Source organism: Megalobrama amblycephala, linkage group LG12 (genome assembly GCF_018812025.1).
Source record: "Megalobrama amblycephala isolate DHTTF-2021 linkage group LG12, ASM1881202v1, whole genome shotgun sequence".
NCBI classification, from domain to species: domain Eukaryota; kingdom Metazoa; phylum Chordata; class Actinopteri; order Cypriniformes; family Xenocyprididae; genus Megalobrama; species Megalobrama amblycephala.
In genome coordinates, this window is record NC_063055.1 from 4,609,667 (window position 1) to 4,624,715 (window position 15,049).

General features: G+C 36.3%; 1 protein-coding gene across 1 annotated transcript in view; it reads left to right on the forward strand.

Annotated features, from left to right (window-relative positions):
• Positions 1–15,049, forward strand: part of dpysl2a (dihydropyrimidinase like 2a) — a 37,748-nt gene that overhangs the window by 7,352 nt on the left and 15,347 nt on the right. Inside the window, exons 2-3 of the mRNA XM_048210454.1 lie at positions 12,891–12,979; positions 13,088–13,272. Coding sequence (XP_048066411.1) covers positions 12,891–12,979; positions 13,088–13,272 — 274 coding nt within the window. The remainder of the gene's footprint in view (positions 1–12,890; positions 12,980–13,087; positions 13,273–15,049) is intronic.

Sequence of the window (15,049 nt, forward strand, 5' to 3'; positions counted from 1 at the left end):
AGCGAGCACAGCACTGAGTTCTCCCTTTCAGGATATATTGCGTTTGTAACTCTTTTTAAAGGTGCCCTAGAATTAAATATTGAATTTATATTGGCATAGTTGAATAACAAGAGTTCAGTACATGGAAAAGACATACAGTGAGTCTCAAACCCCATTGTTTCCTCCTTCTTATATAAATCTAATTTGTTTAAAAGACCTCCGAAGAACAGGCGAATCTCAACATAACACCGACTGTTATGATCATTAATATGTACGCCCCCAATATTTGCATATGCCAGCCCATGATCAAGCCATTAGACAAGGGCAGCCAGTATTAACGTCTGGATCTGTGCACAGCTGAATCATCAGACTAGGTAAGCAAGCAAGGACAATAGCGAAAAATGGCAGATAATAACTGACATGATCCATGATATCATGATATTTTTAGTAATATTTGTAAATTGTCTTTCTAAATGTTTCGTTAGCTTGTTGCTAATGTACTGTTAAATGTGGTTAAAGTTACCATCGTTTCTTACTGTATTCACGGAGACAAGAGAGCAGTTGCTATTTTCATTTTTAAACACTTGCAGTCTGTATAATTCATAAACACAACTTCATTCTTTATAAATCTCTCCAACAGTGTGTAATGTTAGCTTTAGCCACGCAGCATAGCCTCAAACTCATTCAGAATCAAATGTAATACATCCAAATAAATACTATACTTACATGATCCGATGTATGCAAGCCGATGTATGCAAGCAGCATGACGAACATCTTGTAAAGATCCATTTTGAGGGTTATATTAGCTGTGTAAACTGTGTTTATGCTGTTCAAGGCAAGCGCGAGCTCCAGGGGCGGGGGAGCACGAGAATTAAAGGGGCCGCAACCTATATATCGGTGCATAGTTAATGATGCCCCAAAATAGGCTGTTAAAAAAATGAATTAAAAAAAAAACTTTGGGGTATTTTGAGCTGAAACTTCACAGACACATTCAGGGGACACCTTAGACTTATATTACATCTTTTAAAAAGAAGTTCTAGGGCACCTTTAACATCAAGCACGTCCCACTCTTTATATTCTCTTTATATAGTGCCATGTATTTACATACCGCAATATAGACCATTTAGGTGTTTGCAAACAGCAATGACTTTTTTTGTGGGCGGAGCCTACCTGGTGGCAGAAAATGACAGTTGAGCAGTAGCCACACAATAAAAGAATAATAAAGTTCATTTTGAGTTTATATCTCACAATTCTGACTCGCAAATATGAGTTTATATCTCTCAGTTCTTAGAAGGAAAAACAGAATTGTGAGATAAACTTGCTATTTTGTCTCTTTTCCTTAGAATTATGAGTTTATATCCTGCCATTTTAACTTTTTTCCCCTCAGAATTGTGATAGAAACTCACAATTGCAAGTTATGAGGTCCAAACTGGGAGATATAAACACGCAAATGCAAGACAGAATTGTGAGATTAAAATGTTACATGTTTAAAAGTTATCTTTGTAAAATGTTATAGGTTTAAATATTATTTCATGCTGTAACTGCTATGTATATATGTCCCCTTTGAAATGCAAATGTGAATATTATGTAGACTTAATGTTTACATCAAATTCATGCATTAATAGTAGACTAACCATTGCAGGTTTCATCAGTCCAGTCTGTGACTTGCAACATAGACATCTGTGTTTAGCTTCAAAAGGCGTCTTCAACAACGGTATTCTATAAAAATTAAGAATATATTTTTTGCATTCCGATTCAGACATACAAAGGCACAACAAAACATTTTTTTTCTTATTCTGTGGATTTTGCCCATTTTTCTCCACTTGTTACTACTGTTTTTCGTAACTGTGACGTCTGTTCCCAAATGGCCTAAACACTATAGCAAAATCTTTAACGATAGACATTTCATATCATGGTAACGATATATGTCGCCTAGCCCTACTGAGAATGCAAATCATACTTGCATTTTGTTATGAATTGGACACTTGCATATTTCAAACGCAATGACTGTGTGGCTAGAAGAATCTGCATTCTTGTAATTGTGTAAAGTGATTCTTACCATTCAAAATACTGGATATGATTTCAACCTCAGGAATATGATCTTTATTCACCAACACTGTCTGGATTTGCGGTTCAGTATCAAAATAAACTCAAATGTGGAAAAAGAAATTGAGATTGGTAAATCAGTATTAACTTGATTAAATAATTTGTCAGTGGACATTTCTGAGGCATGACTAAGATATCTGTACAATGTCCTCTGTTTTTATTTTTTTAAAGCCGCAGCAAACAGAGCAGAACAGTCTAAGACCCTCAAAACTTTGTATTTTTTGTGTTTAGACCGCATGCATACGTTATTCTTGTGAAGATGTGAAACACAAACCTGATCAGCTACAGAAACCCCACTACAGCTAGATGTGACTGTACCTTCAAGAATCCAAGCGTGTTTGACCCACTTACTGGACCACACTTCTCTTAGTTTTCAGTGCACATTACTTTCAGAAAGGCAGTTTTTCTTATGCACCCAGGATGGGAGCCCCCTCCGTCCATGGGCCATTATGTCAATTTGAGTATAGCTTGAGTTAGTGTGTATGTCTTTAGGATAAAAGTATGCACTAGATTTGCTGTAAGTGGGTCACAGGGATTTGGTGTGGAATGGACGGGCTCTCTGGAGGCCATCATTAGCAACCCCTCACGCTCACTGCAGTACACACTACGAGCAGCTGAGGGAAAAAAGCTAAATAGTAAATTACTAAGTGCAGCATTTGTCTCTTTACTCTAAACAGAGCGGCACTATGCACTCTTAGCTGTCGGAAATACATGTAACCATAGCAAACGTTTAGCTCTTCAACATTTTAAGTACAAACACACTTTGCACTGTGAACTAGAGGAGGGACTTTTTTGCTGTTACGTAATGACCAATTAAGCCCATTCACAGGCTTTGCAATGGATTAAAGGAATATTCTGGGTTCAGTACGAGTTCAGCTCTATCAACATCATTGTGGTAAGCAGCAGAACTAACCACAGAAAAATATTTTAACTCAGTTTTAACTTTGCAGTTTGAGTAATTCTGTAAAACTCAGGAATTTTATATTGAAATATGAAGCTTATATTTACATTTATACACTTTTTCTATGCAAAATGTGTATTATTTGAGCTTGTAAAGTTGTCTAAATAGTTATTTTTGGTGGGACTGCTGTTCCATATGGGTGTCATATTTTGTTTTTTTTTAAGCTGTTTTTTGTTGATAAATGTCATAAACATGTAGATACGTGTAGAGACAAGTTTACGTTCTTCTGCGGTTTCAAGACAACATTCTGGCAATCTATCAGCTCAGCTCCATGTAAACAACGAAGTTACGTCACCTTCTTGGTATCCTTGTGTAGACCTCGTGCAAAATGTATCAGGATTAGCAGGTTTGAAATTATATCGTGTTAACTAGTGGCCATATACAGTGTGTATTTTAATGTTTATTTTGTTTATATAATGGTTATATTTTTTCATTACATTGATTGTACACTGTACGTGCCTAAACATAACTTTTTTTTAAATCAGGGATGGTTAAAACTATATTCTGTTGAAGTTGTAGCCATTTGTATATATTTACATATACAATCTATATATCTATATCTGTTCTCTATTTGATGAAAGTACCTTAAAAAAGTCTTTGTGGGATGATTGTCTCAGAGATGGATGAGTACCGATAATTTCATGATCTGATTCTTTCCCAAGCCATATACTCCTTTAAGGGTTAAAATTTTTGTTTTTAATATTTTTATTGTGTTCATTTCAGTCTTAATTCAGTTGTTTTTTTTTTCTCTTTTGAGAAAACTGTTGCTCCAGGTGTAAACTATTGTAAACGTCTGCTCTGCTCATCCAGCACGAGCTGCAGAGTCGCACACAGTGCTGCAGGAATCACAGTTCACTGATCACGTGACGAGAGTAAAACGAAATGACTGACAAGACCATGGCGGAGGATTCGTTGCGCAACAGAGCCTAGGCATCTGATAAATGTCTTATCTTGTAGAATACGTGCAATTGCAAATTTCGAAAGCAAAAGTAAAAGGCAAGCTCCCTGATGCACGCAAATTAGGCTGGGTAAATGTAAACACCTCTTAGTTCTGGTCTCTGTTTTAGACTCTGTTTGAGCTTTGGATATTGAGAGAGTACTTTGATTATGGTTGCACTTATTGTTTGCACTTAATAAGACAAAGAAAAAACTGTTACAAACCCAATTCCAAAAAAGTTGGAACACTGTACAAATTGTGAATAAAAACAGAATGCAATGATGTGGAAGTTTCAAATTTCAATATTTTATTCAGAATACAACATAGATGACATATCAAATGTTTAAACTGAGAAAATGTATCATTTTAAGGGAAAAATAAGTTGATTTTAAATTTCATGGCATCAACACATCTCAAAAAAGTTGGGACAAGGCCATGTTTACCACTATGTGGCATCCCCTCTTCTTTTTATAACAGTCTGCAAACATCTGGGGACTGAGGAGACAAGTTGCTCAAGTTTAGGAATAGGAATGTTGTCCCATTCTTGTCTAATACAGGCTTCTAGTTGCTCAACTGTCTTAGGTCTTCTTTGTCGCATCTTCCTCTTTATGATGCGCCAAATGTTTTCTATGGGTGAAAGATCTGGACTGCAGGCTGGCCATTTCAGTACCCGGATCCTTCTTCTACGCAGCCATGATGTTGTAATTGATGCAGTATGTGGTCTGGCATTGTCATGTTGGAAAATGCAAGGTCTTCCCTGAAAGAGACGACGTCTGGATGGGAGCATATGTTGTTCTAGAACTTGGATATACCTTTCAGCATTGATGGTGCCTTTCCAGATGTGTAAGCTGTCCATGCCACACGCACTCATGCAACCCCATACCGCTTCTGAACTGAGCACTGATAACAACTTGGATTGTCCTTGTCCTCTTTAGTCCGGATGACATGGCGTCCCAGTTTTCCAAAAAGAACTTCAAATTTTGATTCGTCTGACCACAGAAGTTTTCCACTTTGCCACAGTCCATTTTAAATGAGCCTTGGCCCAGAGAAAACGCCTGCGCTTCTGGATCATGTTTAGATATGGCTTCTTTTTTGACCTATAGAGTTTTAGCCGGCAACGGCGAATGGCACAGTGGATTGTGTTCACCGACAATGTTTTCTGGAAGTATTCCTGAGCCCATGTTGTGATTTCCATTACAGTAGCATTCCTGTATGTGATGCAGTGCCGTCTAAGGGCCCGAAGATCACGGGCATCCAGTATCGTTTTCCGGCCTTGACCCTTACGCACAGAGATTGTTCCAGATTCTCTGAATTTTTGGATGATAATATGCACTGTAGATGATGATAACTTCGAACTCTTTGCAATTTTTCTCTGAGAAACTCCTTTCTGATATTGCTCCACTATTTTTCGCCGCAGCATTGGGGGAATTGGTGATCCTCTGCCCATCTTGACTTCTGAGAGACACTGCCACTCTGAGAGGCTCTTTTTATACCCAGTCATGTTGCCAGTTGACCTAAAAAGTTGCAAATTGGTTCTCCAGCTGTTCCTTATATGTACATTTAACCTTTCCAGCCTCTTATTGCTACCTGTCCCAACTTTTTTGGAATGTGTTGCTCTCATGAAATCCAAAATGAGCCAATATTTGGCATGACATTTCAAAATGTCTCAATTTCAACATTTGATATGTTATCTATATTCTATTGTGAATAAAATATAAGTTTATGAGATTTGTAAATTATTGCATTCCTTTTTTATTCACAATTTGTACAGTGTCCCAACTTTTTTGGAGTCAGGTTTGTACTTATTTTTGTTATTTATACTGTTTTTTAATTAGGAGGTCACACACAGTCTCAGTCAGAAGTTCTGGAAGCTCATAATTCATGTAGAGTAAGGTCTGAAGAGATAAGATCATTATAAGATTTTCAGAGGTGTAAAGTACTTGAGTAATTTTACTTGATTACTGTACTTAAGTATTATTTTTGGGGATTTTTACTTTACTTGAGTACATTTAAAAATCAATACTTTTACTTGATTACATTTTTTGAGAAAAAAGAGTACTTTTTACTCCTTACAATTTTATTTACAGTCAAAAAGTACTTATTTTTTGGAGATCACTTCATTCTATTTTCTTTTGCTATTACCAAACCAATTGAATTGCGCTGATGACCAGTTTAATTTAAAGGTTATTTATTCAATGAGATTCATTTTCACATTCCATGGAATTGGTCAGACATGTTCATTGGTAATTTGGAAGTGACGTCATGTTGCATCAATTACCACAATGCACAGCACCTTGACCTCAAAGAATATACACTAACAAGAAGCGACACTCAACAGAATGTTCCATTGCAACACCTGCGCCAGCAGCGGCCTTGCATTTCCGCCATTTTGGGGTGAAGGCGACTTGGCAGTCCACTAGTTTCTATGGCAATATCAGCTGCTTTGTTTAAAAAAAAAAAAAAAACTTTTTTGCTCTCAGTCAGTTTGGGTTAAAACTCTTTAAAAGATCTAGTATTAGTATTAGACTTATAAACACTGAATTAATACCGACATATGAAATTGAAATTATGACATGCATCAGAAAAATTGGGAATGTTGGACAATAAATATATGAATATAACAGCTTGATTTTGCAGTGTTGTCTAATGTCCATTGAAGCAAAAGTGTCCAAAAGTGGGAATTATGCGATAATGGACACAGCAGATCATAAGATCATTATGTTTGTAGCGTGATCCATTAAAACGTACAATATAGCTTATTTCAGTTCAGATCTAGATATTATTATTATTACTCCACTAGGTCTGAAATATATTGTTCGCTGCAAACATGATGATCTTAAATTAATTAATTATTAATTTACTATTAAAAAATGTGTAAAGTTTCATAAAATGAAAATGCTCAATAAAGTAGGCTAACTGCGTTACCTCAGATGGATGAATGGTTGGATTCCACAACTGGTAAAATAAAACATATATAAGACAATACAACATTTACTGTAGGAGCCATACAATTTACTGGTGACTTAATTTAAAAAACTGTTCTACTGTGCTTCTGATTTGGCAGTGAAATTCACCGATTTTGGGTGTGAAGGATTCAATGGTCCAGTTAGTATTTTCACCCCATAATGGTGGCCGCGCTACCGGAGCGCCATCTAGTGACTGTTGCCTAAAAAGTATCAGAGTGTCACCTCTTGGGTTCTAAGCTCTTTGTTGACCAGGAAATTACAGTGGGTACGGAAAGTATTCAGACCCCCTTAAATTTTTCACTCTTTGTTATATTGCAGCCATTTGCTAAAATCATTTAAGTTCATTTTTTTCCTCATTAATGTACACACAGCACCCCATATTGACAGAAAAACACAGAATTGTTGACATTTTTGCAGATTTATTAAAAAAGAAAAACTGAAATATCACATGGTCCTGAGTATTCAGACCCTTTGCTGTGATACTCTTATATTTAACTCAGGTGCTGTCCATTTCTTCTGATCATCCTTGAGATGGTTCTACACCTTCATTTGAGTCCAGCTGTGTTTGATTATACTGATTGGACTTGATTAGGAAAGCCACACACCTGTCTATGTAAGACCTTACAGCTCACAGTGCATGTCAGAGCAAATGAGAATCATGAGGTCAAAGGAACTGCCTGAAGAGCTCAGAGACAGAATTGTGGCAAGGCACAGATCTGACCAAGGTTACAAAAAAATGTCTGCTGCACTTAAGGTTCCTAAGAGCACAGTGGCCTCCATAATCCTTAAATGGAAGATGTTTGGGACGACCAGAACCCTTCCTAGAGCTGGCCGTCCGGCCAAACTGAGCTATCGGGGGAGAAGAGCCTTGGTGAGAGAGGTAAAGAAGATCCCAAAGATCACTGTGGCTGAGCTCCAGAGATGCAGTCGGGAGATGGGAGAAAGTTGTAGAAAGTCAACCATCACTGCAGCCCTCCACCAGTCGGGGCTTTATGGCAGAGTGGCCCAACGGAAGCCTCTCCTCAGTGCAAGACACATGAAAGCCTGCATGGAGTTTGCACCTGAAAAAACACCTGAAGGACTCAAAGATGGTGAGAAATAAGATTCTCTGGTCTGATGAGACCAAGATAGAACTTTTTGGCCTTAATTCTAAGCGGTATGTGTGGAGAAAACCAGGCACTGCTCATCACCTGTCCAATACAGTCCCAACAGTGAAGCATGGTGGTGGCAGCATCATGCTGTGGGGGTGTTTTTCAGCTGCAGGGACAGGACGACTGGTTGCAATCGAGGGAAAGATGAATGCGGCCAAGTACAGGGATATCCTGGATGAAAACCTTCTCCAGAGTGCTCAGGACCTCAGACTGGGCCGAAGGTTTACCTTCCAACAAGACAATGACCCTAAGCACACAGCTAAAATAACGAAGGAGTGGCTTCACAACAACTCCGTGACTGTTCTTGAATGGCCCAGCCAGAGTCCTGACTTAAACCCAATTGAGCATCTCTGGAGAGACCTAAAAATGGCTGTCCACCAACGTTTACCATCCAACCTGACAGAACTGGAGAGGATCTGCAAGAAGGAATGGCAGAGGATCCCCAAATCCAGGTGTGAAAAACTTGTTGCATCTTTCCCAAAAAGACTCATGGCTGTATTAGATCAAAAGGGTGCTTCTACTAAATACTGAGCAAAGGGTCTGAATACTTAGGACCATGTGATATTTCAGTTTTTCTTTTTTAATAAATCAAAATTTTTGCAAAAATGTCAACAATTCTGTGTTTTTCTGTCAATATGGGGTGCTGTGTGTATATTAATGAGGAAAAAAATTAACTTAAATAATTTTAGTAAATGGCTGCAATATAACAAAGAGTGAAAAATTTAAGGGGGTCTGAATACTTTCCCTACCCACTGTATAACAGTCAGTGGAAGAAAATGGAGGAAGTCAAAAATCAGCCACAGAATCAAGAGCACCCATGGCCAACAGTTCATCTGATGATGAAGATTTTTTCGCTTCTTTGAAACAGACAACACATGAAGCCAGCAAAGAGTTGGATGGATATCTGGCCTGTGTTTCAGGCACTGCAGGATTGATTTTTAGCCCCAAAAGAGCTAGGCTTGACACTCACAATTTTGACAATCAGCTTCTGCTTAAGTTAAATCCGAGGTTTTGCAACTTTGAGTAGCATGTTGCATACTGGCATTAGGTAGTAGTCTTATAGTTTGATAATTAAATACAATTAAACACAAACAGTTCTAAAGGAGGATAAAACTTTGTATGTGGTTCATTGACTTCATGTTTTTAGAGATTAAAAGCTTAAACAAGAATCTCTAGTTTTCATTCTTGCTGTTACTTTTACTTTTTTAATACTCAAGTACAATTTTAATGTAGTACTTTTTTACTTTTACTCGAGTATGATCCTGGACAGATACTTTTACTTTTAATTGAGTAAAATTTTCACTCAGTACTTGTACTTTCACTTGAGTAACATTTTTGAGTACTTTTTACACCTCTGAAGATTTTAAATATTGCCTACCATCTTCAATCCTCTTAGTTGGTCAGTATTCCTGAATATGCATTAGAACATTAAACAACTGCTGAATAAGCCAAGAGCTCAGCAGTAAAGCAGATGTAAAGGTCTGTTTTAATGAGCCTTTGGACCGTAATGCCAGCTGCAGAATGAGCCAGCGTTTGTCTAGACGCAGCACTAGTAATGGATTTGTGTAGAAGAGTGAACAACAAACAACTCCAGAGCACAAGTCCTGTCACGGTTGAATAAAACGAGTTCATCTTGATCTCTGACATTGATCTCCAGCTCTGTATAAACATCACAAATAACCCACGTGATTGCCTGAGCTCCAGCGAGCCACAATCCTTCCACTGTGACTAACAAAGTTAAGATGGTTTAGATGTTTGTGAGATGTTTTTCAGCGCTCTGTGGCACAGCCGATTATGATGATAAAGTCTGGAGACTCTGTGTGTGTCATAGTAAAGCAGTGAGACAGACAAGGCCTCATTTCCGTTTGGATGTTTAAGTAATTGCATGATCATTCTTTCTCAAACTGGGTTGATATACTGTATACTTAGATTATGTTAGCTAGCTGATGTAGCTGGTTAAAATGTGAATGAATAGTTAAAAAAATTGCAATGTGTGTTCAGGGTATTTTGGTCTGAATAAACCAATTCTCTCTTTTTCACTAACAACAATCAAAAAATATATTTTAGCAATAATTGAACATAGGGTTGGGCGATATACCGGTAGACAGGATAAACCGATTTTGTCATCCAGTAGGGGTTTTGAATTAGACCTTCTTGAAAAATATAAATTACTGTTTATTTAATTTGTCTGTTATATTTATTTGTCCTGTTGCTTGTTGTTAGTTTCTTGTTTTTATCTTACTTGTTTACTCCAGGTTTACTTGTCTTCATTAAACTGTTTACTTAGAATAGGTTAGTATTATTTTTTTCTTGTGAAATCGAAATTGGTGTCGAGAGTTGTGAAATTTCAGTGATATCTAAAATTTAGTCATTAAAAATTAAATAAAAAAAGTAAAAATACTCAGTGTTACAAGAATTCACTGTTACTTTTAATTCAATGTTGTTAATTCAAACTTGTTTTTTTTGTGAAATTTACTAGCAATTTCTGAGTGAAAATTGTTTCAAAGTAAATTCTACACCATTTTTTTTCCAGAGTGATAAAAAATATTGTAAAATCCTTACTTTAGCTTTTTTCGTAATATATATTTTTAATGAAATAAAATGATTCATATTGTGATATAAGATTTTGGTCATTTCGATCACCCCTAATGAACATAATAAAGAGCAAATGATGCACATAAAGTGTGTAATTGGTGCTTCATCTGTGAATTGTATTTATCATTTTAACTGTGTTGCTACAGAGAATGATGGGAAATGTAGTTTGTTGTGCAAGCCTGTTGCCTCAAATAGTAGGTTCATCATCAACAGTACTCAAACTGTGTACATACTAAATTGTAAAGTCAACATTCGCAATGAAAACTTATTTATTGAAATGATAACTGACATTTCAGAAATAAGGCTTAAAGAAATCCCAGGGTTTCCTGGGATTTTGGTAAATACAGCATTGTTGTGCCGTTCATGTGTGCTTGTTTTGTAAAATACAATCATTCTGATATAATTGTAAAGCATGTTAAGTTTAATTGCAGTCAATCGTAAATATTTGACTTTTCAGCAGTGTTTCCAACGTTGTCTTGTTATCCACAACACAGGCTCTTTTCTTACAGTAGAATCATGAAACACGGCTCAACGATAGCTACTCATTAGCAGTCAACCAGCTACAGATTAAGACTTCCCTGACAATTATCCCTTCAAGTCATTAATTACAGAGCACAATGCAACTAAGATCTTCTTAAACCCCCTACAATTCCCATCATGCCTTTGAAAGGCACTGTCATGATGGGTTAAAGTGGAAATACTGGGGCATTCAATAAGTCAATAGTGATTGAAAAAAAATTAAACTGCGTGTCTCAACAGGAGGAAAGCATGCGGGCTGCAGTCAATGGCGGTGTCCTTAAATGACGTTTGGGCCCATGATGGCTTGTCAGAATCCATTTAGCATGATAAGAATCACTGTGTTTTTCTGATGTGCCTCGGCGATCTTTATGCTTCAGCTCTGATTGAACCTGATGTCCAGTGTTTGTCGGTCATTTTTTTTAGTGCATGGTGTGGTTTAGAAAAGGATTCTGCAGTCCTGAGTCTCCAGTTGAAGAGATCTGCATCTCATTTGGTTGTTTCTTACAGTGACCTTGTCATGCTAAGACATTTATCAAATCAAATCACATCATTGTTCAATGCTTTTTTTCACACATTACCTTTCATATAGTGTGTAATATAGCTGTTCGTGAATGTAAAAAGTCAGCAAAGTTTCAAAGATAAAAATAAACGATAAAAGGAGTTATTGTTTCCAAAAAGAAAGAATCGATTCTGAACTGCCTGAAACAAGTCATCGGTAATTCCAGTCTTCCTGCTCAAACCTATGTAGGTTTGTAACAACGTCCCTTCAACTGCATTCACAAATTCTCTCCCGTGGCCTCATGGGATAGTAAAGTATCCATCGAATGCGCACTTCAGAATCTCGCCGGAAGTAGTAAGTCATCCGGGTACTTTTCGCCTAATGTTCTTCGAATATTATGAATTTGGACATACCACTTTGTTCGCATACTGTTTTTTGCATACTATATAGTAGAGAAGTATTCGATTTCGGATGCAGCTTGAGTATCAAGTGCTTAGGAAGAGCTGAAATTCAGATGGTAATGGACTTTTCGATTTTGGCACTTAATGTAAGCGGTTGGCCAACAGACTGAACCATCTGACCAATCGGAGCAGAGCAGGCTCTCAGACAGGTGGGGTTTAGAGAGACCGAATACTTGATCTAACCGTTTCAGACACTGAAAAAAAGAGCTGATGCTACAATGTATATTATGAGAAAATTAAAGTGTTTTTTGACCTTGGATGCATGTAAACCTGTTAGGAGACTCAAAAATGAAATTAGGAGCCTTTAAAATAGCATAACAGAGGCATTTTAAAGGCAAAAAAGTGAATTCACTAAGAAGTGATTCCTGAGTATGAAATGCAGGAGTCATGCCTGAACTTGAATGAATGAATAAACGAATGAACGAATGAACTAATTAATGAAGTATTTTTATAGTATTTATATATAACTGAAAACTGTATAAAGCAGCAGTGGGTTTGTGGCATTTAAGAACCACCGGTGAAGGAAATGTTCCTGTGAAATATGCACATGCATTTTTGTTTTATTGTTCATACTATGCAAAAACAAAGTGTTTCTGTGCTTAAACTGATAGCATGTGAGACCTATTGAGTTACAGTCCGATGATTGTATAAATAGATGCATACAGCTGCTGGGAATAAAGGCAGTTTTTGTATGACTCTCTGTCTCTCTCTCACAGAGTGACCGTCTTCTAATCAAAGGTGCGAAGATAGTGAACGATGATCAGTCTTTCCATGCTGACATCTATATGGAGGATGGAGTCATCAAGCAAGTGTTTTATTATTATTTAATTTCTAGTCTATCTCATCTTCTGAAGTGTTGACTAACAGTAGAGATGACCTGTTGACCTTTGTGACGCTCACTTTCTCTCTCCAGGCAAATCGGTGAAAACCTCATAGTTCCTGGTGGCGTGAAGATCATCGACGCCCACGGCAGGATGCTGATACCAGGTGGCATTGATGTTCATACCCGCTTCCAGATGCCCGACCGGGGCATGACAGCCGCTGACGACTTCTACCAGGGCACACGAGCTGCTCTCGCTGGCGGCACCACTATGATCAGTACGTCAAAAAAAATTAATAACAAGATCTTTAAAGAATTTATATGTGATTTATTAAAAAATATACGTTATTATATATATATATATATATATATATATATATATATATATATATATATATATACAGGTCATATATGTATGTATATATAATAACAAAAATAAAATAAAAGAACCATAAAATAATGTATATGCAATTTTTAAAATATATATATTTAATATTATTATTATAAAAATTATGAGTGTATGTGTATGTACAGTATATATATATATATATATATATATAAATTGTGTGTGTGTGTGTATATATATATATATGTGTGTATATATATATATATATATATATATATATATATATATATATATATATATAAAATTGTGTGTATATGTATGTATATATAATAACAAAGATAATAATAATTTATATGCAATTTAAGGTTATTAAAATTATGAATCATAATCTAATGATTTTTGTTATTAACAGGATTAATTTGTCTATTTTTTCTCCAGTAATTTGCCCCAATTATAATTTCAAAATGTTGAACAAAATGATGCATATCTAATATGGGTTGCACTTTATTTTACAGTACGTGTACTTACAGTGCACTTACCCAAGAAAGTACTGGGTAATATAAGGTATCTACGTAGATTAAGGTTAGGTTTAGGGGTAGGTTCAGGGTTAGTACCTAGTTATTGCAATTACTATAATAAGTACATAGTATGTACATTGGGAACAGGACTGTAAAATAAAGTGCTACTCTAATATGTTTTGGATGATAGTCAAATTTCTACTTACAGACCATGTAAATTTTATCTGAATTTGATTTATGAATAAATTAGACATATAATCAATTACATTATCTGCCTTTTGCTTTATAAACTGATCTGTGAGTATAATACCACTACACATTTAATTAAAGGGATAGGTCAACCAAAAATGAAAATGTTGTCATCATTTACTCATTGGCAATCAAGCAGTTGACGGTACCCTTTGACTTCCATAGTAGGGAAAAAAATACTATGGTCAATGTCTACCGTCAACTGTCTGGTTACCAACATTCTTTAAAATATCTTCTTTTGTGTTTAGCAGAAGAAAGAAATTCATACAGGTTTGGAACAACTTGAGGGTGAGTAAATGATGACAGAATTTTCATTTTTGGGTGAACTATCCCTTTAATGTCAGATGTGAACTTTGGCAGCACTTACAGAAATATATTTTACTGACTGTCATGCGCTAACAAAAACGTTCCAAAAGCATGATGGTATTACCAGGTTTTTTGGACTTGCATCATAATAGCATTTTTTTCTTCATTATCCATCATAGTACAGCCTCAGTACTTCTTGTGAACCTTCTCTAAAAGCACTGAAGCTGTACTATGATGCATCGAAGAATAAAATGCTACTGCCATGATGCAAATCCACCCAGTAAGAAGCTAAAACAAATATAAATATAGCATTTATTGTGGCAAATGTTGGCTAATATGTTCTGCATGAGCTCTCAAAAGTGTTTGTGTTACTATTGTCTGAATTTACACACAGAATCAGTGCTAATGAACCACAGCTGTGTTTCAGACCGAAACAGATCCAGTATATGACCCTGGCCGAGTGTCAGTCATCACCTCAGCAACTAGACAGACCAATATAATGAGTGATAATTATAAAAAAGTTATAATAACAGCCCTCTCATTAGCACTTACTGTAGCATTAGCTCCAGCTCAGCAGATGTCACGTCTCAGTGGATGTTAAAGGATTAGTTCAGTTCAGAATTCAAATTCCCTGAT